The sequence below is a fragment of the Mustela lutreola genome, chromosome 2 (assembly GCF_030435805.1).
Source record: "Mustela lutreola isolate mMusLut2 chromosome 2, mMusLut2.pri, whole genome shotgun sequence".
NCBI classification, from domain to species: domain Eukaryota; kingdom Metazoa; phylum Chordata; class Mammalia; order Carnivora; family Mustelidae; genus Mustela; species Mustela lutreola.
In genome coordinates this window covers 128,363,712-128,386,745 of record NC_081291.1, presented here as the reverse complement: position 1 = coordinate 128,386,745, position 23,034 = coordinate 128,363,712, and the positions used below count along the sequence as shown (strand labels likewise).

The 23,034-nt window shown below is 41.8% G+C and overlaps 1 protein-coding gene across 1 annotated transcript; it reads right to left on the bottom strand.

The window, feature by feature from the left end:
* Positions 1-3,203: 3,203 nt before the first annotated feature.
* Positions 3,204-22,501, bottom strand: TNFSF10 (TNF superfamily member 10). Its single transcript, XM_059163469.1, has 5 exons — positions 22,262-22,501; positions 16,207-16,344; positions 13,358-13,400; positions 7,219-7,323; positions 3,204-5,530 (listed from the first exon to the last, which is right to left on the bottom strand). The coding sequence occupies exons 1-5, from the start codon at positions 22,484-22,486 to the stop codon at positions 5,079-5,081; spliced, it is 963 nt and encodes a 320-aa protein (XP_059019452.1). The 5' UTR covers positions 22,487-22,501; the 3' UTR covers positions 3,204-5,078.
* Positions 22,502-23,034: the final 533 nt, after the last annotated feature.

The window sequence follows — 23,034 nt, the reverse complement described above, 5'->3', positions numbered from 1 at the left end:
AAGGGTCTGCCCTCTATGGCTTTGGGTGGTCTGACCCCACAGCATTTGTAGGCACCAATCCTACAGCTATGAGCACAGGTTGTCTGGTCTGCTGAAACTCAGGCAAATGATTTCTGTATTTTAACACCAAGGAGGCAGACTTCATCATCTCTGAATCACTTTGGGGGGTCTTTTTCTCTTGACTTGGAGAACATTGTGTATTCACAGCTGAATAGCTCTATAGTCCCATCCTATAAAATCTAAGAAATCTCACAGCTTTTCTTCATTCTTCTTATGTCTGTCTCCTGCAGTCAAATTGGCTGCTTTCCTTCTGGGGGTGACTGCTGTATCTATCCACATTTTATTCCATCCCTTTTGATTAGGTAGTTAATCCAATATAGTTAAAAATGCCATTTATTTGTTTTCTGTATGTCTTAAAATGTTTGGTTCCTCACTTCCTCCATTACTGCCTTCCTTCATGTTTAGTTAAATTTTTACAGTGGCATGTTTTGATTCCCTTCTCATTTTGTTTTGTGTATATTCTATAGATATTTTCTTTGTGGTTACCATGGGGATTACATTTAATATCCTAGAATTATAACAATCTAATTTGATTTGATTCCAACTTAACCTCAACTGCATACAAAAATTATTCTTTTACAGTTCTGTCACCCTACCACTTCATATTATTGATGTCACAAATTACATCTTTATATATTTTGGACCCATGAACATAGATTTATGATTATCTATGCATTCAACTTTAAATACCATAGAAAATCAAAAAAAATTTTACAAACTAAAATTTGTAAAGTAAAGAGGTCCATACCAAGATATATTGTAATCAAACTGTCAAAGACAAAGAGAGAATCTTGAAAGCGGTAAAAAAAAAAAAAAAAAAAAAAAAAAAAGACTTATCACATAGAAGATGCTCAATAAGGTAACAAGTCAATTTTCCAGCAGAAACAGCAGGGACCCTAAGATGGTGGGATAATGTATAAAAAATACTGAAATCAAAACAAAGTCAACAGAGAATTCTGTACCCAGTGAAGCTGTCCTTCAAAAATGAGGGAGAAATTAAGATATTCCTAGATAAACAAAAGCTGAACAAGCTCATTACCACTATACTTGCCCTCCCAGAAGTGCTAAAGGGAATGCTTCAGGTTGACATAAAGGGACACAAAACAGTAATTTGAAGCCACATTGTGTGTGTGTGTGTGTGTGTGTGTGTGTGTGTGTATATATATATCTGGTAAAAGAAAATATATGAGAAAAATACCAAAACCACTAGTGTTATAATTTTTAGCTTGTAAAATTCGTTTTGATTTTCTACTTCAATATGGATGAATCTTGACGATATTATGCTAAGTGAAATAAGCCAGACACAAAAGGACGAATATTCTATACTTCTATTTACATGAGGTACCTAAAATAGTCAAAGTCATAGAGAAAGAAAGCAGCATGGTGGTTACTAGGGCTTGAGGGAAGGGAGAATGTTTAATGGGTACAAGGTTTTGATTTGGGATGATAAAAACATTCTGGAGATGTATAGTGTTGATGGTGGCACAACAAAGTGAATGTACTTTATATCACTGAATTTTACACACAAAAGTGGTTAAAATGGTAAAATTTATGTATATTTTACCACAATTTAAAAAACCCAATGGTATGGATACAAAGATGGACAGTTAGATCAATAGGGGGGAAAAAAAAAGCCTAGCCCTAGGAGAGCCTGCTCTATGATAGAAGAAACATTAAAATCAGTAGGGAAGAAAATGGACTCTCCAATGAACAGTGTTGGACAACTGGCTACTAATCCTTACCTCACATCACACGTAAGTTAGAGTTGAATGCTACTATTGAACTATGAAAGGCCAAACTGTAAAGCTTTTAGAAAAAAATATATGGCAATGCCTGCGTAGCACCATTAGGAAAGATTTTTTCCGGTTGCCCGGGTGGTTCAGTTGTTAAGCGTCTGCCTTCGGCTCACGTCATGATCCCAGGGTCCTGGGATCCAGTCCCACATCAGGGTCCCTGCTCTATGGGGAACCTGCTTCTCTCCCTCCAACTCCCCCTGCTTGTGTTCCCTCTCTTGCTGTGTTTCTTTGCCAAATAAGTAAATAAAATCTTTTTTAAAAAGATTTCTTGGAAATAGTATGAAAATCCATATTAGCTTTCTAAGGTTGTTGGACCAAAGTGCCACAAGTGCTTTCAACAACAAAAATTCATTCTCTCACAGCTCTGGAGGCCAGGAGTTCAAAATCAAGTTGTCAGCAGAGTTCCGAGACTCTAGGTCTCCAATCCTTCCTCTGAGACTGGATGGAATCTTTCCTTGTCTCTCCCCAGCTTCTGGTGACGGCCATCATTCCAATCTCTGCCTCTGTTGTTACATGGTCTTCTCTCTGTGTGCCTGTTTCTAAATTTCCTTCTTTTTTTTTTTTTTTTAAGATTTTATTTATTTATTTACAGACAGAGATCACAAGTAGGCAGAGAGGCAGGCAGAGACAGAGAGGAGGAAGCAGGCTCCCTGCTGAGAAGAGAGCCCGATGCAGGGCTCAATCCCAGCACCCCGGAATCATGATCTGAGCTGAAGACAGAGGCTTTAACCCACTGAGCCACCCAGGCACCCCAATTTTCTTCTTTTAATATGATTACCAGTCTTGGGGTATGTGGGTGACTCAGTTAGTTGAGTGTCCCTTCTTATTTCAGCTCAGGTCATGATCTCAGGGTCATGAGACTGAGCCTTGCATCAGGCTCGGTGTTCAATGTAGAGTCATCCTATCTCTCTCCCTCTGCTTATTCCCCCACTCCCTCTCTCTCTCTTTCTCTCAAATAAATAAATAAAATCCTAAAAAAAAAAAAGAGAGAGAGAGAGAGAATACAAGTCTTATTATTATAAAGACCCTCATTTTTGCATATGACCTCATCATAAGTAATTATATCCGCAACAACCCTATTTTCAAATAAGTTTACATTTTGAGGTAGTGGGGAGTGGGACTTCAACATACCTTTTCTGGGGGGACACAATTCAACCCATAACAAAAGCATTAGCTATAAAGGAAAAGACTGACATATTTAACACATTAAATAAAAAGTGAGAAATTAATTCCTTTCTTCTGTAAGAGACATCAGATAAAAGATATCATGAAAAAGAGATTAGAAGTCCTTTTTTCCATTTTAATAATCTTGGTACCATAAGACAAATGCAAATATTAAACAAAAACTACACATTTTAATATGTCATCTTTATTGAAAAAGTAACATCTTAAAAATTTAGTATAAAAATATAGAGCAAAAATGTTCTCTTTCAAGATTTTATGGAACACACATTGTAGTCTTTTTTCTTTCACTTTTAAATCCTTGTTTAAAAGGTCTTTTTCTGGGTTCTTGCCTGGCTCAGTCGGTAGGGTATGCAGCTCTTGATGTTGGGGTTGTAAGCTGGAGCCCCACATTGGGTGTAGAGATTACTTAAAAGTTAAATCTTTAAAATTTTTTTAAAAAGAAGGTCTTCACTTGGAGATTACTTTTGAAATTCCTCAAAGTTTTTTTCAGTATAAGGGATAAGGCAGAGGATGCTTTTAAAATTTTTCCCCATATGATTAAGTATTCATTCACTTAGTCATTCATCGATTCACAAACGTATTTTGTGTGGGTGTTGTGTTAAGGCACTGTCCCAGGGACTGAGGTTACAGATGGGGACGGGACAAAACATGCCCTGTGATCACCGTGCTTATATTCTGGTGAGAGGAGGCAGGCTTTAAAACACAGAGTAACAAATATGTCAATTTGTCAGTATGTAAAAACTTAACTAGTGTTATAGAAAATAGAGTGAGAGGGGCCAGAAGTGCCAGGTGTCTGCAGGGTGTTGTAAATTTAAGTTTAAAGGAAACTTTTTTGAGAAAGACCTATTGGATCAGACACATTTAAATGAACGTTTGAGCAGACAACCTCAAAGTATAAATTATGCTGCGTTTAGAGCAACAATTAGAAGAGATTAGACAAATACTCCAACTAATTTTTTTTTTCCCAACTGGTTAGATTAAATGGTGAAATAAAATGTTTTGTGTCACAATTTTGGCAAATAAAAGCAATTGCTCCTCTTCTGGCTGAGGCAAATAACTGATTCAACCTTAAGCAGATGTATACTAGACAAAGACATTTGGTAGTGGAGGATGGGGTAGGGGGTGGGAGGTGAGGATTAGATCTCTCCTAGGCTCTTCTCTGCGAATTTACCTGTGTTTGGTGTTTCCACTTTCCCATTTCTCTTCCTGCTCCCATGAGGCCAAATTCCCTTGTCCTGATTAGCTGTTCACTCGTTATGGAGTCCTTTATCAAAAATATTATTAGTACTTTGGGTCAGCTTGACTTTTGTAGTGAAAATCACAAGCCATTCAGAAGTAATTCCTTATTCACTGAGCATAAATTTAGTTTAGTTTTTTTTTTTTTTAAACAAAATGATATTATTTTGAGTAGAATGTTCTTATCTCCATCAAATCCAGGTGTATGAGATAACTCCTGTAAGGTCAAGCATGATGCAAACACCCTTTGCACATCCCATATATTGACAGAGGCTACCTCCCAAGATCATGACCTTTTAGTGGTTCTCCTTGTTGTCTGTTATGGTAACCTGGAAATGACCAAGGTGATATATTACTTACGAGACGGATCACTGGGTGCCTGGGTGGCTCAGTTGGTTAAATATCTGACTCTTGATCTCAGCTCAGATGTTGATCTCAGGGTTGGGAGTTCAAGCCCCGTGTTGGGCTCCACAGAGCCAGTGTGGAGCCTCCAAAAAAAGAGATGGATCATTAATCTTTCTTCTGGAATCCTCACAAGAGTAGAAAATAAAGACAGCTGTGTATTGCTACACAAGTGTTTGGAAACAGAATCTTCTAGGTTTCTGAGAGCAAACTGATATCTTGTAGACCCCTGAAAGGTCTTTGGGAATTTCGCTTTCTTAAAATGACTTGGTCATTTTCAGAGATATTAGAGAAGCGTGTGTTGCTTTTTAGGTCTTCTGGTTGAAGCGGCTTTGCTCAGATTTCCTTACTTTTTGTGAAGAGTCACTTTGGGAATATTGTTTTTTCTTTGCAGATTAATTAGCCAACTAAAAAGGCCCCGAAAAAACTGGCTTCTCTGTCCATGTCAATCAATTGCTTATTATTTACAGAGACAAAAATTGTATCATTTTCCTTAAGCTCAAATATCCCACCTTGATAGATGGAATAGAGTCCATATTCAGAGTCTTTAGACCAACAACTATTTCTAGCACTTTTCATCAGCAGTATAGGGTCAGGATAATTTGTGTATTTGTAAATATATTGTACCATTTGTTTGTTTTTCTTTTTGTTCTGTTCTGTTGAACTCGTTCCTGAAATTTCCTCAGGTTCCTGAAACCGAAAGTATGTTTGGGAATAGATGTAATAAAATCCCCTTCGATGGATAACCAGCTCTCCATTCCTCAAGAGCAAATTATTCAAGAATGAGTGTCCTTTTCTCGATGACTCCCAGGAGTTTAGTTTCTGGCCCAAAGCTTTTTCATTCTTGGAGCCTGTATGAAGTTCAGGGAGAAAGAAAATTAAAAGAAAGAAGTTTGTAACAAAGGTAAGAATGATCTCAGTAGCTGTGCCTAGCCAATTTTGGGGGTGGGATTTTGAAGACTTTCAATCTAATACAAACTGCTTGCTCCTTCAATCTTACAAGGATTCCAAATTTCAGTCATATAGGAATCTGAGGGTATTGTATGATTCTGATCTGTTGGAAGTCCCTTACTTTCCACCTCATCCACCACTTGGGCCACATCTGTCACACTCAGCTCTAAACTGTAGCATGAGAGATGATTAACCCAAATGGCAATTTTGACTCTTGGGCAGAACTTCTATCCCGCACCCCTACCGACCTTCTTATGCTGGTGAGTTCAAATGAGTAACAAATAAGGAAGCCAAAAGAAACATATCTATTTCCTTAAGCCTGGAGCTCAGAACTTATTGCAGTTTCTTTGGGTCTCTTTGGGGTCCTTCTTGGTCTTTCTCCACAATCCAGAGTCAATGGCACTATTCAAGCAGAAAGCATTTCTAGTCCACAATAAGACAGGGCACACAGCTGGGCAAAGAGAGCCCAGATTTAAAGATCTTCAGACCCTTGGATCTTTAACTCCCAAAGACTTTGAGTGAAAAAGGGCCCTACTAAAATACGATATTCCTTTAAACTTTGGACCCGTCTCCAGGATTGGTGCAAAATTTAGTTTTTCAATAGTGTAAAAACAACTATTGTGTTTCTTGTTGAGTAGTAAATAGTAACATTATAATAACAATCTCACTCATAGGCAGAACATGTCAATCATTCATAAAGCAAGAATTCAGGAATACCAGGAAGGCAACTGTCCTCACCAAAAATTGAAGAAAAAAAAAATCCCACAGTCTTTTCATATTTTAAGTGACATCTGAAATTTCTTTAACTTGGATGAAACCTTTCATAATAGGAAAAGCCACTATTTATGGAGTACTTAAAATTCCCAGGAATTTCACCTGTGCTAATCTTCAGCATTTTATGATATAAAGATTATCTCTACTTTGTATATGAAGAAACTGAAGCTTGATTTGATTAGGTAATTTGCTCAAAGCATATATCTAGGTAAAGAGGAGCTGGTATTCCAGCGTGGGGATTTAGACCACAGGACTCCTTCAACGTTACAGGACTGTGTAGACAACAGTTCTTCAGGTAAGAAATAGACTTATCATATTTGGCTGAACCTTATGAAACTGACATGTCTGTGAGTCAAATATTGGCAGCTTCCCATAATTCAACCAAATACAAATGCCACAAGGAATACCTAGTGACTCATGGTGAAAGTAAATAACTGATTTAGAACTTTTGAAGAGGAGGAAGATTTGATGAGAGTGAGAGAGAGAAATTACTTTGAGGAAGAAGAAGAAAAGCACAAATAGGGGTATGGGAAACTCAAAGACAAAGTTCTCCCACCACAGAATTTTCCATTTGTCTTGTAATCTTGCTTCTGAAAAGAAGCAATCTGAGCCCTCATTACCACTGAGCATTTTGTAGCTAGCCATATCAACATTTCATAGACAAGTTAAAAGAATAAACTAGTGTGTAAACCTGGTGATTCACAGACCTGTACCCCTGAGGACTAAAAATATATGTTTATAAAAAGAATAAACTATCTGGAACGAATTTTTCCAGTGCCTTCCTTTTAGCCATATATTTGTTTTTTTCTCTTACTTGGAAATGGAGACAAGCTTCTTCTCCGGCTACTTCCAGTTATGTGAGCTGCTGCTCTCTGAAGACTCCTTTCACTTAGTAGGCTAGGAATATTTAGCCGTTTTTCTAAAAAGACAAATGATAAAGAATTTTAGCAGTTATCAAACCTACTTTTCAAAAACATTGTTATTCAGAACTGCTGTTGGTCAGACACTGTAAGCACACTGGGCTTCCAAAGTTGATCGTATGGGCTTTCATCAAAATAGCCTACATTTTAATATGATCATCCATCGATTCCTGCTTATGTTTAATTTTGAAAGTATTTTAGATGAGAAGAATAAGCAGTAGCTTGGGTTAGAATTCACCAGCATCTCAAAGGTGAGGCCCATCCAGAATATAACAAAATGAAGATTCTGGCCCTTTCTAAGTCAAACAAACAAATAAATAAATCGCTGGGGACATGTAATAATTCTGGTCATTGAATGTACCCAAATAACCAAGCACTGATGAATTTCCACTTTGAGTTATATATAGAAACAGAGCGATCCTGATTCTAAAGGAGCAATGGTGAGAACAATGGTCTATAGATGCTACAAACTGGTGTCCAACAGTCATCTCCCACGCCTGCCCCTCTAAAAGGAAACATGAATTGGCATACTGGTCATGATAATCAGTATATAAAAATAAAGTCACTAATTCACTAGATAATAATAAGCAAATAAGACTTATTGATCACTTTCTGCAGTATTTTGGAGCAGCCTTTAAATACACAAATTCAGCAAACTCCTCTTTTCAGAAAATCAGTTCCAACTTCCCCAGTGTGCTTACACTGGTTACGATAAATGATATTTTATCATCAAGAAAATATTGCCAAGGGGTGCTTAGGTGGCTCAGTCATTAAACATCTATCTGCCTTCTGCTCAAGTCATGATCCCAGAGTCCTGGGATCGAGCCCCACATAGGACTCCCTGCTCCACGGGAAGCCTGCTTCTCCCTTTCCCACTTCTCCTGCTTGTATTCCTTCTCTCACTGTCTCTCTCTCTCTCTCTGTCTCTCTCTCTATGTCAAATAAATAAATAAAATCTTAAAAGAAAGAAAGAAAGAAAACATTGCCAGCAATAAATTACTGCACTGTAATAGAGAGGGGTTGCAAATCACTGTTTAAACACTAATTACACAGACTTAGCCCTCAAAAGACTTACTATCTTTTAGGAGAGATATGAACTAGACAGTGAAAATTTACTTGTGAGAAATACAAATACACACACACACACATACACACACACATAATACATAATAATAAATATAAATAAATAAATATAAATAAAGGGTGATGGGCATTCCAAAGAGGGAAAGAGTCCTCTTTATTGGAGGACTGAGGTCAGGGGAGGGTTTTGTGCTAAGGCTTACTCCAACAAACCAAGGTACTCTTCACATCTATGCCAGGTGCTCCTTTAGAAGCAAGGAGAAAGATCTAGAGACAAATGAATGCAAGCAAATATTTGAGGTGTGAGGATAACGCTCTAAAGAGGATGAGCATGGGCAGACTTGGGAAAGAATGGAAGAAGGGCATTTTCAGAGATCGAGGACAGGGGCCACAGGCAGGATACACAAAGCATTCCTGGGCTGCAGCATAGAAGGGGTTCAGATTCGGGCTTAAATGGGGAGCCAAATGATGGAGGGTTTGAATGTTAAGCTAAGAGACACGGACACGGTAGGACTCTGAAAGATTTTGATAGGGGAAATGGAGAGATAATGTGTTGTGCTTTAGGCTATCCTATCTCAAAGTAAGGTCTGATGGGTAGAAGTTGGAAGGGTTGGAGACTGGCAAGTTACCAGACTATAATTGATCAGGAATGAGAACAGGAGGTCTTAATCAAGGCTAGGAGGAGAAGGAACAGAAAGGAGGTGGTAAAATTTCACAGGAAAGGAATGAATAGGAAATAAGAATCTCTTCCATCCATCTTGTACAAGTTGTTACTTAATTCAGGATAGATAGGCATTTGTACAGTCCTGAAGACCAAACGTATCATGGGGATGCATGGACAATTACATAATACTCTCAGAATGCTCAGCTTTCAAGGATGATGTGTCCATTCACCTTTAACTTCTACTGTTTAATAATTCATAATGCTTTGCCTGCCCTTAGACCTTGACACCTTGTTTTAAAATATGCAGAAGATGAATTTAATTATAAATATCTTACATTTAGAGGTCATTGTGAAGATTCAGGGAAGCCTAAACACAAAAGCAAATTCTAAAGAGGACATTTCTAAAAATAAACAAACAAAGACAAGATTTCCTACTGGCTATAGCAGACTACATGTGGAAAAGGAACCTGTGAATATGTCTGTTTGTGTGTCATGAATGCACCTTCATATACTGAATTAGTACCTAATTTCTACATCTTAGTGTGATAAATAGAGAAGAGTATTCTTCTTACACACTGAAAATAGTACATGCATCTTCTGTAGTCCAGGGATCGGTTTTGCCTCATCAGAAGAAGGGGAGTGTTCACTGTTCTGATTACCACTTTCACGGAAATTTCCAGAAGAATGCGTAGATCCTGGGAACAGATCTTATCCTTCATGTTTCATAAAGTGTATTTAATAAAGAAAAATGGGGGTTGTTAAGCAATGAAGAAGCTTATGGTATCGAAAAAGGAGAGTTGAAAAGTAGAAAGACATCTTTGCAACACTTAGAGAACAGTTTCTTCTCTGCCAGGCTGGTGTGCCCCAGGACAGCAGTCTCCAGTATGTGTATTCAGGTCTCCATGGCCATTAGTATGGGAAAATGGGGTTACAGTGAGCCAAATGTGAAAAAGTAGCAAATTTTATCCAGTAGTTTTATTGACTTATGTATTCATTTAAAAATACGTATTAAGAGCCTTCTATGTGGAGAGATAGGGAGGTGACACAATATTGTGAATGTGCTATCTGCCACTAAATTGGGCCTTCAAAATGGTTGACCATAACATTCTCAAAGGTGGTGGAGTAGGAAGATCCTGAGCTCACATCCTCCCATGGACACATCAAGGCTACAACTGATAAGGGAAATCTGTGTTCTAAAGCGCTGGACCAATCCAGCAGGGGAATCCCAGTCCTGGCCCCAGGGCCATTCCGGGTTTTCCTTCCTGCCTGGCCATCAAGCATACAGAAGTGGCACAGATACAGAAGTAAAAGTGTATAAACTACCCCCTTTGTTTGTGCTGGTGGCTCACCTTGGGAGATTACTCTCCTCTGAACCTGCCAGTATTAAATAAACCTCCAAGGTGACCAGTGCCTGGTTCTTCTACTAGATCCAGTTGAGGTTCCATAAGACAACTACATATAGAGTAATTCTCTCTGAAAAGAACCTGAAGACTAGCAGAACAGCTCTTCCATAGTCAAAGATATAAAGAAAAAGCCACATGGAGACGAGTTGAAAGGGCCAGGGTCAAGATCTCATCAGGACTCACCTTCAAGGCAAGGTGATCTACAAGCGGTAAGGGTATACATAGGTATGGAAACTCCCCCTGGGGAGCAAGGGATTAAAGCCCCACATGGGACACTGTCCCCCCCGCCCCCAGCCCGGGGCCTGCCCTGGGAAGACAGCTCTCACAATGTCCAGCTTTGAAAATCAGTGGGGCTCACCTCCAGGAGAGCCAGAGGGCTGGAGGAAACCGAGACTCTGCTTTCAAAGGGCTTGCACACAAACTTACTCCAAAACCCAGCACAGAGGCAGTGGATTCAAAAGTGCCTGGGCCATATGTGAAGGATATTTCTTCCTAACTTCAGGGCATGTGATAGAAAGGCAAGGATCTATAAGAAGTTTCTTTGGGAACAGAAGTGCTGGCGGCCTTTTCTCTTGCCTTCCTTCTCTCTAGCCAACTTGACCAGTGCCAGTTCTGACTCTCTTCACCAACCTTGCTAGCACCTCGCCTGGTCCTGGCATTGCCCTGTGGACCTGCCCCATCCAATCTGTGCCTCCTGGTAGAAGCCCCTCTACAGCAGCTCGGCTGAGACCAGCGTCCCCCCACACTTGTTCCTGCTCTGCCGTGGAAAGATGCTCAGCATCACTTATCATCAGGGAAATGCAAATCATAACCACCATGAGCTGTCTGCACACTTGTCAGAACAGCTAATAACAAAAAGACAAGCAACAAGTGTTGGCCAGGATGTGGAGGAAAGGGAGCCCCACAGCACTGCTGGTAAATCAGGGCAGCCCCTCTGGAAAATAGCATGGAAGTGCCTCAAAAAAACTAAAAATAGAAAAGCCGTACAATCCAGCAATTCCACCTCTGGATATTTATCCCAAGAAAAGGCAAATGAAATCACTATTTTTGAAAAGATATATGCTCCCTTATGTTCACTGCAACATGAGTACAATGGCCAAGATCTGGAAGCAACCCAAGTGTCCACCCGTAGATGAGTGGATAAAGAACATTGTGTGGTAAACACACAATGGAACATTACTCAGCTGTAAAAGACCATGAAATTGAGCCATTTGGGACAACATGGATGGACCTGGAGGATATTATGCTGAGTGAAATAAGTCAGACAGAAAGACAAATAATGTAAAATTTCACTTGTATGTGAAATCTAAGAACAAACGAACAAGCAAAACAAGACAGACACATAAATACAGAGAACAAACTAGTGGCTGCCAGAGGGAGTGGGTTGGGGAGATGGGTGAGACAGGTGAAGGAGATTAAGAGGTACAGTTATAAAACAAGTAAGCTACAGTGACATAAAGTACAGTATAGGGAAGATAGTCACTAATACTGTAATCAGTATTAGTGACTATGGTCACTATGGTATGGTGATAGTTAGTAATCATACTTATTGTAGTCAGCATTTTGTAATGTATGTAAATGTCAACTCACTGTGGTATACACCTGAAATATAATATTGTATGTCAACTATATTTCAATAAAAAATAAAATGAGAATGATACCTCAAAAAAGAGTTACTTGTTTGTTTGTTTTAGATTTTTATTTGCTTATTTATTTGACACAGAGAAAGAGATAGAGAGAGAGAGAGCATAAGCAAGGGGAGCGCAGGCAGGCAGAGAAAGAGGGAGAAGCAGGCTCCCCAATGAGCAAGGAGCCTGATGTTGTCCTCTATCTCAGGAACCTGGGATCATGACCTGAGCTGAAGGCAGCCACTTAACCAACTGAGCCACTCAGGTGCCCCCAAAAGTTATTTGTGTGTTATGTGAATTTAATCTCAATCAAAATACAGACAGACAGACAGACAGACACACACACACACACACACACACACACGAAACACGAAACGTGTTACCCCTCAGGGCCAGGTAGATAAAGAATCTCCTAGGTTTCGAGGATCAAGTTCGGTGCTAGGTATAGACAGATGAGAGAAACAGACATGCATTCAATCTTTGCAGATCTTTAATCTAGTAGGGAATCAGAGAGCACATGGATAAAAAATATATATATAAATAAAATAAAATACACAAGAAAATGCGATAGAAATAGCAGGGTGTGGGGCGACTTACTTAGAAAGGTAGGCAGAAGAATATTCCCTGAAGAGGTAACGAGATGATAAGATGAGAATGACAAGGAGTTAGTTATATGAGAAGCCAGGCAGAAGGCAGCCTGGGTAACAGCCCTCAAAGAGAATGTGGGTTGAAGCAGGCTGCTGACCGTGAACAGGAAGGGGCCGTGGCTGAGAGACCACAGGATGAGAAGTGGGGGGAGTGGTAAATGATTGCTGGGAAAGGTGACAAAGCGAGAGGCCCTTGCGTAAAAAAAGTCATAGAGCCTCGTAGTGGTCAGAAGCAGAGAAGATAGGTCATGTTGGGTTCTCATTTATCTTACTTTCAGCCATGTTCCAGAAAGGATTTAGATGACTTACTTACAGCACATTTGAAAGTAAAAAATAAATAACTGAAGAAATGGAGGTGAAAGGGAAATTCATGGTGGGAAAACAAGATTCAGAAGAAATAAAGTTTTGACCGCAGTTGGGGCCCCAGGTTTGGCTCTAAGCTTCCTAATGGCCAATGCAAAGAGAAAGATAGAATCAAGTGGCTTGAGACACTGAATCACAGTCTGAGGGAGGATGCGTGGAAGGGAGTGGAGGAGAAGGGCTGGAGAGCCATTCACCCCATCATGAAGTCGACAGCAGAAAATTAAAATAATAAACAAAAAAAATACTACCTGGAACTGTAGGTATGGTTTCCTCATAGGTTTTCAAAATCATCTGCAAACAGTATTGAATAAAGCTTGTTAATTTCCCTAAAAATTTCAACTGACTACAGAATGTCTATGGCCCTTCTTGCTGATGTCTAAGATGTCCTTTCTACGCCAGAGAGGAACCTCGGAAGCTTTAGATGTCCAAGCACAGGGTGGACACCTAAAGGGAGGGAGCTGGGGTGAACACTGAGGCAGAGGGAGCTGTGGAAAGTTCTGTTTCTGGAAGGGGCCTTCAGAGGCCACACCTGGAGCTGCCCAGGAAGAAGGTGCCATCTGGCAAGGTAGATGAGGCTAATGTTGCCCAAACTTCCTTGTGGCTACTGGATGTGGTCCCCAGGCCTCCTTGCTTTCTCCATGTGGGGCGTGAGTCTGCAGGCAAGTGTGTGGGTTAAGTGCACTGCGGAACAGTGTTCAGGGGCTTTGAATGGCTGGGCAGACCCAAGCCTCAAGGTGTAAGACATATTGGACATACAGAGCCCACCAAGGCAGGACTTGGCAACACTGTGCCATTCTCTCGTTTCTGACCTGTGGCCAGGGCGTTCTTCACATAAACATGTTTTACCACATGCCAATACCTTTTCTAAATAGCTAGCATCACCTTCTTTGTACTAACCTGTGGGGAAAATCAGTAAGAAAGAGGGAAACCTTAACCTTTCTATTAGATGAGCTAATACTGAGCGCAGCTGTGGCTTCTGAAGTTCCCTCCATTTAGTTCTGTCCCCTGGGCCTTTGTCCATCCTTTCCTGCCACTGTTGTCCCTTTTGAAACTGCCAGAAACTCTCCTTCTCTGTACTCCCACCCCAAACCAGAAGCTCTCTGTTTTTCCCTTGGTCTCAAGCCCTGACCCAATAAGGGCAGGTCCACCTCTGGCACAATGGGCATTGCGGGGAGGAGGGAAGCCAGCAGTGGCCTCAGCATGGTCTCCTTATCTCTCTCATTCTGGGGTAGAAGGAAGGAAGGAAGGAGGAGGAGCAGCAGGAAAAGAGAAGGGTAATTCTTGTAGTGTGGGAAGCAGAATCAAAGAATGATAACAGTCTGGTCAAATGGACCAGATGCAAATGTGTCAATCACTAGCTCTGGGAGACTTTGCTCAAGTTACTTAACTGATGTGAACTTTAATTTCTTCATCTAATTTAAAAAAAAAAAAAAAAAGGAGAAGAGTAAGAGGGGGCCCAGTCAGTTGAGTGTCAGACTCTTGATTTCAGGTTCAGGGTCATGGGATCCAGCCCCAAGTCGGGCTCCACACTCAGTGGTGAGTCTGCTGGAGATTCTACCCCAGCCCCTCAGATTCTCTCTCTCTCTAAAATAAATGAATACATTTTAAAAAGAGAGAGAGAGGAAGATAATAGTTTTGATTCCTTCCTCAGAGAGCTGTTCTGAGGATTAAATGGCATACCATATGGAATTTTAGGATGTTTACTGGAAAATAATCTGTTCCATTAATGGCACCTGAAAAAAGTGGGAAATCATTCCCCCCTACCCTGACCACCCATCTGTGTCCTCTCCCAGCCTCTCCCTATTCTAGTGAGCGGCGGTGTGGGAGAATGGGAGGGAGGCAGAGAGAGAACAGCAGGAAGAGGTATGTGAAGTCTACCCCCACTACTTCTCTACCCTCCCCCCACTCCCTGCCCCAGCATCCAGCCCCCTCCTCAGGCTCCAGATTTCTGCTCTTCTCTGAGTTTCTCTCCCCTGCCACCCATGGGTTTGCCCCCACCAACCCCAGGGACGTTTGAGTCCCATTCCTCAGTCTTCTCAGGATGCCCCCGCTCCCCATCCACCAGCCGGCACTGCCCACCCCCGCCCCTGCCCCAGGCTTCTTGGTCCTCAACACCTGACCACCTGGAGCAATGGAGTCAAGCTGCTTCTGTACAGCTTGTATGCAGTGGGCGCCCTGCCGTGGCCTTCGGGTGAGGTCAGATTCCATTTCTCATAGAAATGGCATCCTAGAAGACATCTGGGCTCTACTGTGAGGATTGCGTGGCTCATAAACTGGAGCCCTAACCACAAGCATGACAGTTTCTATGCAAAGACAGACTGAGCACCAAACAATGGGCTTGCAATCATATCTTCAAAACACACCTCCTTCCTGCCCTGGGAATGTCCCCAGCATTTTTTTTTTTAAATAATGATGTTGTATCACGGAGTTATTTTCATAGCCATGTTCTCATCCTGACCTTTCTGGATAGGCAGGAGTTAAAATTATGTAATTTAATGAAACAAACTCTTTGCTGACAGAGAGTTTTTGCTAGGGATCCTGTTTAAGCAACTTCTACAAACATATTTTGTAATTGGTTATTTATTAACTATAAATCGAGATGTCATCACCTTCAATTTCTCAGTTTCTCTTTCTTCCCTCTTCCTTTCCTCTTTCTTCATCTCTATATGTATACAAAAATAAATATATGTTTAATTCCAGAGATCAACAAGGTTGGAAGAGTATAAAAACATTAGTACACAGCTTCATCTGTCTTCGGAACAACAAAAGAAATCACACACGTCTTTTATTGTGGTGTGACCTTGAACACACTGCCCTGTCTGTGCCTCAATTTCTACGATGGGAGATGAAAAGTTTAGACTAGATGGGGAGGCTCGAGTAGAGGAGTGAACTCAAGACCAAGGAGTCAGCCAGGACCCACTGTTTGGTGCTGTTCCACTTTCTCCTAGTTCTATGAATTTGGGGAAAAATCACGTAAACACTCTGGGCCTCAGTTTCCTCCTTTGCAAAATGCAGCACCTCCACTCAATGCTCTTAAGTGTTCCCTGCTCTGTGACCTTCCATACCTGCTGGTGGAGGGACCTGGTGGCCCACCTACCTTTCTAACAACCTGATGGAGGTGCCACTTCACTTGCCCGCAGGGGCTGTTCATACTGTCCTCATCATAGGGGTCCCACGGGATGTCGTCTTCCTTTAAGAAACAGGCGATGCCACTTCGGGAGTACTTGTCCTGCATCTGGGTTAAGATGGAGTAGAACACAATATTATGCTCAAGAGCTTTTTATTTTTGTTCATTTACAAGTTAAGTGATAGGAACTGATGGATGACAGATTCAAAGATGTCTTGACACCTGAGATAAGCTCATGGCTTGAAATAGAAGTAGCCATGCTGTCCTTTGTTTGGTGAATACAAGGAAGCAGCTGGATATGGTGGAAAGGTTACAGGTGTGGGCCAGACATCCTGGGTCACAATGCCCTTCACTGCCCCAGTGTGTCCCTCAACAAACTGCTTCTTCTCTGTTTTTCATTTGATCTTTGAGCTGGTTCATTGTGGTGATCTTTGAGATCATTTCCAACTCTGGGATGGGGAGGTTCCCATTCCGAAGATGGGAAACCACCTAGGTATAAAGTACGCAATAGAGGGGCACCCGGTTGACAGTCTGTCAAGCGTCTGACTCTTGATTTTGGCTCAGGTCATGATCTCAGTGTTGTGAGATCAAGCCCTGTGCTGGCCTCTGGGCTCAGCGTGGAGCCTGCTTGAGATTCTCTCTCTCACTCTGCCCCTTCTCACTCAAATTCTCTCTTTCTCAAAATAAAAAAAAAAAAGAAAGAAAGAAAGAAAGAAAGAAAGAAAGAAAGAAAGAAAGAAAGAAAAGAAACGAACAGTAGGCAATAGAGTCCATTTAAATTCCAGGATCCTAAATAAAAAAGTAAACAAATCCTTCAGGGCCTTTGGGGTACAGGTAATGTTCTTTTTCTCAATCTGAGCTTCTGGTATTGAGTAAATTCTAGTTACTTTTGTGAATTCTACTCCTCTGAATGGTAGAATCTAGAATATATTTCCACGGGAAATCTTAACACTGTTTTATTAAATGTCCACGCTAGTTACAGACACTTGAAATACCATTTGAAGGTTCACCCCTCCTTCCGATTGAGAACAAGCATTTATAATGGCCAGGTAACTGTCAACAAAGTACTAGCCTGATATCAAATACACACACACACACACAAACGCGTGCACGCACACAACCCAAACTATCCAGCACATTCTAGGCTGACAACTGGTTAATTTTACAAAGGAAAACGGGAAGTCCATTCGAGGTCAGACATTAGGTTTTTTTTTCCTTTTTCCTGTTTTTGTTTTTAACAACTGGGATCGAGGAGCTGTTATTTCCCTGTGCAAATCTGAATTGCTTTTCTCTGGAGAAATAAATGGCCATTTTTATCTATTGTTTGAACTTAAGGGACACCAAAGCCTGAAGGAAAGATCAAACTTAATGATGCTCCTTCCTATAAAAAGACAATCTCATTCCAAATCAAAATAATTTGTTTGTGCGCGGTCCCAGTCAGAGTCACATTGTTCTGGGCCCAGCCACATGCTCCTTGGACATTTGACGAAGCTCCCTCAAGTGCAAAAGCGCAAATCTGAGTTGATGAACTCCTTCCACAGACTCTGGCACAGAACATTCATTTACTTTCTAAATAAATGTTTACTTTCTTTCTTCCTGCCTTTAATTACAAGAGTCAAACTTTCTCCAGTTAGTAGATGTGCTAGCGGTGACAGCTGGGGCCGCCTAAGCTGTGTGGAGTTAACAACACTGATTTGCTCCCTCCCCACCATGCTTGTCTCCTATAGACATCTACTTGCACCTCCAATATATGTGGGAGCTAAAACGCATTTCCTAGGAACTCGATAAGGTATGCTTTAGAAATAGGAGAACATATCCCGCAACTGGGGGTGGAGAGGGTCAGAGAGGAGGAGCTGGATTCAATACAAAGCCCAGAGGGTGGTTCCAGGAAGAGCAAGTTAGCTACATTGGACCCTGTCCCGGGACAACCAGTATGGGTGTTCTCTGGCCAGACATTGGTCTGATGAAACTGAATAAACAGGTTCACAAACGCCTATAACTTGTGGACATGAAAAGACGTGCCTGACACAGAGAGGAGGAGGATGTCTTTTCTTACTTCACAGCAGCTGGAAGCTCTCTCATCACAAAAAGATGAAGAACAGGAGAAGCTAGGACCAGGGGCAGGAGAAGGCAGAGCTGAGAGCTGCCTGGGGCCCCGCAGTCATGGTAGCTGGAAGCTTCTTGGGAACTGAAGGGGAGTCTGAGAGGGTGGAAATGCCACAGGGCCCAGCCCAGGCCAGAACCAGCTGCGCCTGAGTGGTTCTGGACACCCTCTGGGGATTTTCCAGAAACACCTCCAGAGGGTGGGAGGAAGAACCCTGAAAATTATGTAAGATCCTAGGCCTACATGGGAGGGAGGCTGACTAGCTAATGTGACTCCACTCTTACCCCCAATTTTTTTTTTTAATATTTTATTTATTTATTTGACAGAGGGAGAGAGATCACAAGTAGGCAGAGCAGCAGGCAGAGGGAGAGGGGGAAGCAGGCTCCCTGCTGAGCCGAGAGCCAGATGTGGGTCTCGATCCCAGGAGATCTCAGGGTCTCAGATCCCTGAGATCATGACCTGGATCGAAGGCAGAGGCTTAACCCACTGAGCCACCCCGGCGCCCCTGTTACCCTAAATTTAATGAACCCTAGAACCATTGGTGGTATATGGGAAACCTGCAAAATATAAAAAAGCAAAGAACACTTTTCTAAATTAAAAATCAACAAAAAACCCACTAAAATCACCCTGATCCTAGTTCTTAAATAACCTCTCGATGATCTTTCTTGTTTTCAGGGTTGTATGTAGGCAATTGCGTGTATGGTTGTTTTCTCTTAAGACTGTATAAAAATGTCACGTTTTTAAAGCCTACCTAAAAATCATATATAGGCAGCATAGATATTTTTATGGCATTCATGGTAGAAAATTTATAAAACATAGAAAAGGAAAAAAGACATCCTTAACCATACAGTCTAGAGATCACAATGATCAACGATCAACATTTTGGTATTTCACCTTCTACACATTTTATGCATGAATACTGGTTTCTGAATAATCGAAGGCCTGAGGGAAAGCCCAGCCCTCCTCCCCAGCCCCACATGTTTCTTGCATTTTCCTATTTGGTGGTTTCTTCTCCAGACTTTGGCCAGGGATGGTGACTAGCTGCGTGAGTGAGGGGGTACCATGGTTGTTTCGAGAATGATTCATGATGGTTAATGTGATGAGTCCCTCTCTGTCCTTTTTTCCCACCTCCTTCCCACTTCAAAGCATGAATTTCCTGAAGCATGCTTCAGACCAGAGCTAGTTTCGCATTAGCCACATCTGGGTGTCGGAGGCCGGGGAGTCATGTGTGCTATTTTCATCTGCACGGCACTCGGAAGGCTTTTGCACCTAGCGTCTGCTCTTCTGACCCAGGAGCCCTGAAAGGTGGTTTCCACCGTAACTGCGGTTGGTGCCATCAACAAACATGGTGATTGTCTAGGCCAAGGCCAACCTTGTCAGTCCTTGGCCGGGCTTGTGGTCTACAGGTTGGCCTCCTTTGCCAGCTGGCTCGGAGACTTTGTGGTGGAGACACTGGCTTTCTCTCCTGCCCTGACATGAGTTTCTAAGGAATCATTTTCCGTGAACCACAAGCAGCATAAAGAACCATTTATGGAGAATGGTGGCTAAGCTTCCCCTTCTCCCTTGTCTTTCCCATCTATGATGCCAAAGTGGTAGGCAGTTCCTTGTCACGAGATATTCTCAGAGAGACATAAACTTTAGAGGCTAAGCCCATATTTAGCGTCCAGGCTTGCTAGTCTACAGGCTTCTTTGTGCTTATGTGTGAAGGTCAGCTCAGAGCTCCTCAGCCCTGCTTAGGTCATGCTCTCTATAATCCTTGCTCAGCTTACCTTCTGGGAACTTTCATCAACCCAAGTGGAATCTCTGATCTGTTTAAGGAAATTAATTCTTCCATTAAATATGCTTTTCCAAATTTTACACGGTCAACCAAAGAGACGCAGAGTCACTTTTCCTTGCAAGCATTCCTGACAAAGAGGGTGATGGTGGCAGGAGACTTCTCAACACTAGTAGTTTATGGAGCACTCCTTTAATGCCAAGGCTCAAAACTGGGCTTTCCCTTTAACCTGTTTTATAATCTTGGGCAAATCATCTAATTCCTTGTGCCCTATGTATCTGTAAAATAGGGCAATTCTATTTACAAGTTCGTTACAAGCTCAGTAATTCTATTTACAAGTTTAAGGATCAAATAGAGCAATATTTTGCCAAGTTTCTGGAACACAGTATTGGCTGAAGATCTGTTCACTCTCCTCACTTTCTGGCACTTTCCATGAATTCTTCCATATGGCTATACGTATATGTATCCATATATAACTATGCAATCAAGAAAAATGTATGCATGTGGGGAGATGTTAAGCTTTATTCAAAATTTCCATTTTTATAGTTGAATAAAAAAATACTTGATCATATACACAGAAAAGTGCATGAGTCAATAATTAGTTAATTCAGTCTTAAAACTTGGCCAACTTGTAATGTCAGCAAACTGAGGTAATGGCTTGCGCAATAGAGACAGACTCATTCTGTTTATCCTGCAAAATTAACAACAGTTAGGACATGCTAGCTCCAAACTCACGAACGCAGCTGTATTCCAGACTCTCAGGTGGACTTAGAACTAGAGGCATGTTTATAGTTACACAGATGTTTTAGTTACAAATATCCAGGGCTCTTCTGAATGTGCCCTAGAGCAAAGCTGGCTTCACGGGTCATCTAAGGATAGCCCCTCATTTTCATAATTCCTTGCAAATCAAACAAGAGTCTACTTCATCCAACTCCAAAGGAAAATTTTGCAACTATTTGAGATAACCAGATGTATACTTCACAGGGTATGCAAACAGCCTTTCCATAACAGATACTCACTCTATGGCATTTAGATAATTTATATTTTTCTGAGACCCTTCTACTTGCATTTCCTAGCCAGCCGGCAGATGCAATGTTGCTTTATCATCATGTGGCAGGATGCAGGGGGCATCCGAGGGTGCAAATATGTTAACTCTATAGACACCCCGTAGAGGAGGAAGGTGTGTTTTAGGAGCCCAAAGACTTGAGTTCTCCTCCGCTTCCAAAGCCCTGTCTGAGCTTAGGTATGTCATTTTGTCTGGGGATCTCTAGTCTCCTTATCTATAAAACGGGGGGTGTCCAAATTTCCTTCCAACTCACAGTTCTCTACTATATAATACACAATTAGTCAAAACATACATTAGAACCCAAAAGCTGGCTTGGTTTATTTTCAGCAATTTTGCATTCATGGTTCCAAAAGTTCTATATAGTTGAGAAATGCAGGAACTAAAATGGTACTAAGGTTTTTTTCCCCCTCTGTCAAATGTACCTGCATTCACACTTGGACCACCCACAGACATAGAGCAGTCATTTTATTTTCAATTATTTTATCAGGAACATAAAATGTGAAGTCCTTATGGTAACAGACTTAATTCTAGACTCTAGAATTAAGAATCTAAGAATTAAGAATCTAAGTCTTAATTCTAGACTCTAGACTCTATGCATGACATGTCTGGGGCCAGGGAACAGACCAATGCCAGTCCTTCCTATCCTCACTGTTGTCCACACAGAAATGCCACAGATCTCAAACTAAATCATGTTTCAAAGATCAGACTTACCCTCCACCCCGTGTCTTGGAGGAAAAAGACAAACCTGATGACACTCCAAGACTTAGTGCCGATTTTAGTTCAATTGCTAGTATTATAAAATGCACAAACTGATGAAGAGGGAAAAAACAACTATGCTAGGAGTTTTGCTTTTGCATCTGCCAGTTGCTGGTAGAACGAGTTCTGTAACCCCACTCTGTTCATACAGTCCTTTCAACTTAAACTTTTGCAAGGTCCTCCGTAATCATATGCGTTAGCATTTAGGGTCCACAGGCAGAGAGAGGGAACTTTTTTTTTTTTTTTCCCAGAAGAGGAAACAGAGGCAGTTACCCCCCCAGGGTGGCTGAGCGCCTCTGTCAGGGACCGTGTGCATGGTACTGACCTGCTTCAGCTCTCTGGTGAAGTACATGTAAGTCACGGCCACACAGAGGGACTGCAGGAGCACGGTGAAAATCAGAATCAGCACACAAGTCTGCCCAGGGCTGGGGCCCCCCGGGGCCTGCATCTCGCTGTGATCCTGTCCAAGTCTCACTGTGGCAAAGGCAGCCGACAGCAGGTTATTGCTGTTGAACCAACGATCAGGGGTGGAGCTCTTCTTGGGTTTCATTTATTTTAAAACAGTCAAAACGAAACTGAAAACAACAGGCTAGGGAAAGGAGCATTCCAGGAAGCTTTCTCCATTCTATGGGAATATCAGGGACTAAGGAGGGAAACAGACATTAAAATTGTTTTCAAAACTGGCAGGGCTGTGTGTTAGGGCAAACAGCTGCTTCCCCAGTGCTCGGGGCCCATTGGGGGTCCTGTGGCTGTGCCCTTGCCCAGGAACTGTGCTCATTCCTGGGCCCCGAGGCTGCATCTCATCCCAGCAGCTGGTGCCTGAGAGCCAGACCACAGATCTGACCATCCGCAGAGGCCACTCTAGTCGGAGATGCAGGCTGCATGGGGAGAAGTTTCCTTTGTTCTCTCCACGGTTACTCGGTGGCCCCATGCAGCAGTTCAGTGGTCCGGTAGGTGTCTTCAGTTGGGAGGCCAAGTGGTGTGGGGCTTAGCAAACAACCTCAGGGGCTCAGACTGCCTGCAGGCAGATGTTGGTTCTGCTGCCTCCTGATGTGAAACCCTACCTGGGTTTTTAAGGGCTTTGTCCTTAAACTTCAG

Excerpts from the sequence above, each read along its gene's own strand:
- TNFSF10 (XM_059163469.1), bottom strand. The coding sequence starts at position 22,486 with ATGAAACCCAAGAAGAGCTCCACCCCTGATCGTTGGTTCAACAGCAAT. Across the intron at positions 13,401-16,206 it reads TCCATCAGGTTGTTAGAAAG|ATGATTTTGAAAACCTATGA; the intron begins GTAGGTGGGCCA and ends TACTGTTTGCAG. Across the intron at positions 7,324-13,357 it reads AACCATACCTACAGTTCCAG|AAAAACGGCTAAATATTCCT; the intron begins GTAGTATTTTTT and ends TTGTCTTTTTAG.